The 3391-nt window shown below is 49.3% G+C and overlaps 1 protein-coding gene across 1 annotated transcript; it reads left to right on the top strand.

Moving 5' to 3' along the window:
• The first annotated feature begins 1720 nt into the window (after window positions 1-1720).
• Window positions 1721-3091, top strand: SMIM3 (small integral membrane protein 3). Its single transcript, XM_021697144.1, has one exon. It carries the CDS (start codon window positions 1727-1729, stop codon window positions 1907-1909), a length of 183 nt encoding a protein of 60 aa, XP_021552819.1. The 5' UTR covers window positions 1721-1726; the 3' UTR covers window positions 1910-3091.
• Window positions 3092-3391: the final 300 nt, after the last annotated feature.

The following is a 3391-nucleotide window of genomic DNA, read 5'->3' as shown; positions in this document are numbered from 1 at the left end:
ATGAACATCCCTGTGTGTATATCTTGGAGGCTTTGCCTTGGATATGGCCGTCAGCAGCTTACTTAGCGGGGCAGCAGTGGGCATGGAGCCAAAGGCATTAGAAAGGAAAAGGTATTGATTAGGACAAAGCAGGGCATTGGACTAGAATTGGAAATTTTGTCTGGGACCTAGAATCACAGAAATACAGATCTCAGATCTCAGATCTAGAAGGAACCACAGCAGAGTGTTTGTTCCAGCCTTGTGCCCTCTGGGCAGGGAATGGGTTAGGTCTGTGGTTCGTTCCCAAGTTGTACACTGAGCCCTGGGAGCCACAGTGAACTCATTGGAAAAGTGTATGGGGGCCGCAGGATCTGTAACATTTTTGACATCCCTCAGACACTGTGCAAACGACTAGCTCGAGAAAGTTTACAGTTTAACGTGAACCGTACTGCATTCCCTTTGGCGATGCTCTGTTTCGTGAAGCTGAGTTTTTGGTGGCTGCCAGGATGCAGCAGGTGGTGCGCACAAATGAACGTGCAGTGGGCAGTGGGCGTGGCATTGTCCGATCTGACCCCAGAGTCTGCAAAGTGGTGCAGTGTCTGCCCACTGCCCACGTCCCATTAGTAAGTAACTGGTGAAGAATGAAATAAAAATATTTTCTTTTTTCAATTTGTATGATTTTTTTTCAAGCAGCTACTACTCTGTTAGGACATAAATGCTTACTGACTTGTTTGAAGCTAGCTCCATAATAAATGGAACTGCTAGGTATTCCTCTGGGCCCGCAAAGCTGTAAAAAAATTACTAAAACACTAAGGGTGCTGTGAATTGAAAAAGTTTGGGAACAACCGGTTTACCTCTTATCCATCAGAACTCTTAGGTGTTAAGTGGGAGAAGCCACACTGACTCCGGCTTAAAGGCAGGGAATGATTCGCTTCTGTGTCTGGGGTGTCCAGGATTGCCGGTGGCGTCAGACTGCATGGGGTTCAGGTCCTGAAGCCTCCATTTCTCCTTCCGTCTCTAAGATGGGCTATCCACACGTGGGTGAGACAGCACCCTGCCCGTCCTTTCCAGACTCACATCCTTTTGGTTGAGCAGTCCCCAGCAGAAAGAATCATCTTAACCAATGCCCTGGGAGGACTTGGGCTGCCTCGGCCAGGGTCACTTGCCCAGCCCTGAATTGAGGCTATGATTAGTGATGGCCAAGCCTAGAGCACATATCTACCCTTGTGCTCAGGTGAGCGCCTTCACTAAACCACACAGAATAGGTAGGTTCTCCACAGAAAAGAGCAGGTTTTATTACCAGGAGAATGGGAGAAGGGGCAAAGGACCAAAGACAAATTAACAGATGAGGGGCCAGACTGGTAGTGTGATAGTTTAATAGTTAAACATGCAGGCTCTGGAGTCCCACGCATCTGGCTTCACTTCCTTGGGCAAATTAACTACATCTGTAAAGGCTTTAGGGTCCTCATCTGTAAAAGGGAAATAACTGAAGATAAAGTCCAAGAAATACAAAAGGCTGACCGCCTCATGGAAGTGGTGGTTGAAGGGAGGGCTAAGTGAGTTAATACACAGAAAGTGCCTAGCGTGGGGCCTGGCCCGTAGGAAGCCCTCGGTAAGTGAGCCCATTATTCGTATCGGTCAGGTAACCTGAAGAGCACGGAGGTGGTAAGGGACGCAAGCTTCTGACTCCCGGAGAGGGTGCAAGATAGTGACTTCCTCTTTCCTGTCTGTCACAGAGTGAAGCAGCATGGACGCCGTCAGCCAGGTCCCGGTGGAAGCCACGCTCCCCAAGCACATCCTGGATATCTGGGTCATTGTCCTCATCATCCTGGCCACCATTGTCATCATGACCTCCCTGTTGCTGTGTCCTGCCACTGCGGTCATTCTCTATCGCATGCGGACTCATCCCGTCCTCAGTGGAGCCGTCTGAGATCAGATCTCCTAAGAGGGGCAAGGGAGTGATGTGGATGGTGTCCCCTCCCCCCACCTCTTCCTTCTCGGAAAAGCAGCAGGAGGGGCTTTGGAGTGTGGCCTTGGGAGCCTGCCGCGTGAGAGGAGACTGGGTTCTGTTTGGATTTTGCCACCAGCCAGCTGTGTGAGTTCAGGCAAGGGACCTAATTCTGTGGGTTCCAGGTTCCTTCTCTTTTAAATGGGGATCATGATCCCTGCCCTTCCTACCTCATAGGGTTGCAAGAACCAATGACTTGGTGGGGGTTAAAGCTGTTGGTGATTGTGAGCAGTAAAGCCCACCACAGATACACAGGTGCTATTGCTAAATGCTGAGAAGCTTCGAAGAACCAAAGCACCTGATCGCTGACGATGGCCTTCAGGGGGGCGAGGAAGATGCTGGGGGCAGAGCAGCCTTCGCCGGTGCCCCCCAGGTCAAACGAAGCAAAGGCACCCTGTCCTCATTCCAAGGGGCCAGCAGCACTTTGGCTCAAAGTCATTTTCTTTGCGGTGCCACTCCCTCAAGTTATGGAATTTGGAGGGAATTGAGCGTGGCAGGGGGAGGGAGATGGGTGGGACTTTCCAGGACCTTCTCTGTGCCAGAACGTCTACCCCTATAACAATCTAGAGGAGGCTGTGCCATTTCTTGGCAATGCCAAGGGACCTGGGGTGATGGGCTTCTTTCTACATTGGAGTCTCCTCACTTTGACACTCAAGCAATGTTGGAAAACACAGGGTGGCTGAGTGGCCTGGGCAGCTTTCAGGATCTCCAGCCCCCACCCACTTGTGTGCCCCACACTCGAGGAGCTCTGTCCCTGCCGCCCCAGCACCCGCTGTAACCAGCTCCATGGTGTGAAGTGTAAGCCCTTCATTCCCTCCCACCAGCAAGCACTGCAGCCAGTCTAAGCTACAGATTTTAGGAGATGTTCCCGGACTTTTGGAACTAACTCAAAAACAATGGTTATTTTAGATGCTATGATCTATATTTATAGAGAGAGATTTCTGGACCACTCAAGCTCCTTGACCAAAAGCAGGAGTATCTTGGGATGTATTAAGTTATGTAAAAAGATAGCACAGATATCAGAATATTGTGTGGAAGTGATGCTTTGACTTTGGTCTGACTTCATTGATGTATACAACCAATTTCCAATAAAGTGCTAGAATGAACATGTCTGAGGTCTTTCTTTAGAGAGCACTTATTAAGCTCAGGAACTCAGGTAAAAGGATTCCACTGAATTTATGGGCCTTAGAGACCATTTGAATGTAAGAACTGAAAGGGAAGGAGAAGAATCCAGTCGACTTCGGGGTTCTATCTTTGGCAAGTGGGTAGTTGCGCAGTTTACATACACAGAGGATGCAGAGGGAAGAACAAATTTTCTAAGTAAGTGATGAATTTTGTATTAGAGATGTCGAGTTTGAGGTGCTTGTGATCTTTAGGCAGACACTCAGGATGCAACTGGAAACC

Source organism: Neomonachus schauinslandi, chromosome 7 (assembly GCF_002201575.2).
Source record: "Neomonachus schauinslandi chromosome 7, ASM220157v2, whole genome shotgun sequence".
NCBI lineage: Eukaryota > Metazoa > Chordata > Mammalia > Carnivora > Phocidae > Neomonachus > Neomonachus schauinslandi.
The sequence above is the reverse complement of the archived record's forward strand: the minus strand, read 5'-3'. Positions and strand labels throughout refer to the sequence as shown.

Excerpts from the sequence above, each read along its gene's own strand:
- SMIM3 (XM_021697144.1), top strand. The coding sequence starts at position 1,727 with ATGGACGCCGTCAGCCAGGTCCCGGTGGAAGCCACGCTCCCCAAGCAC.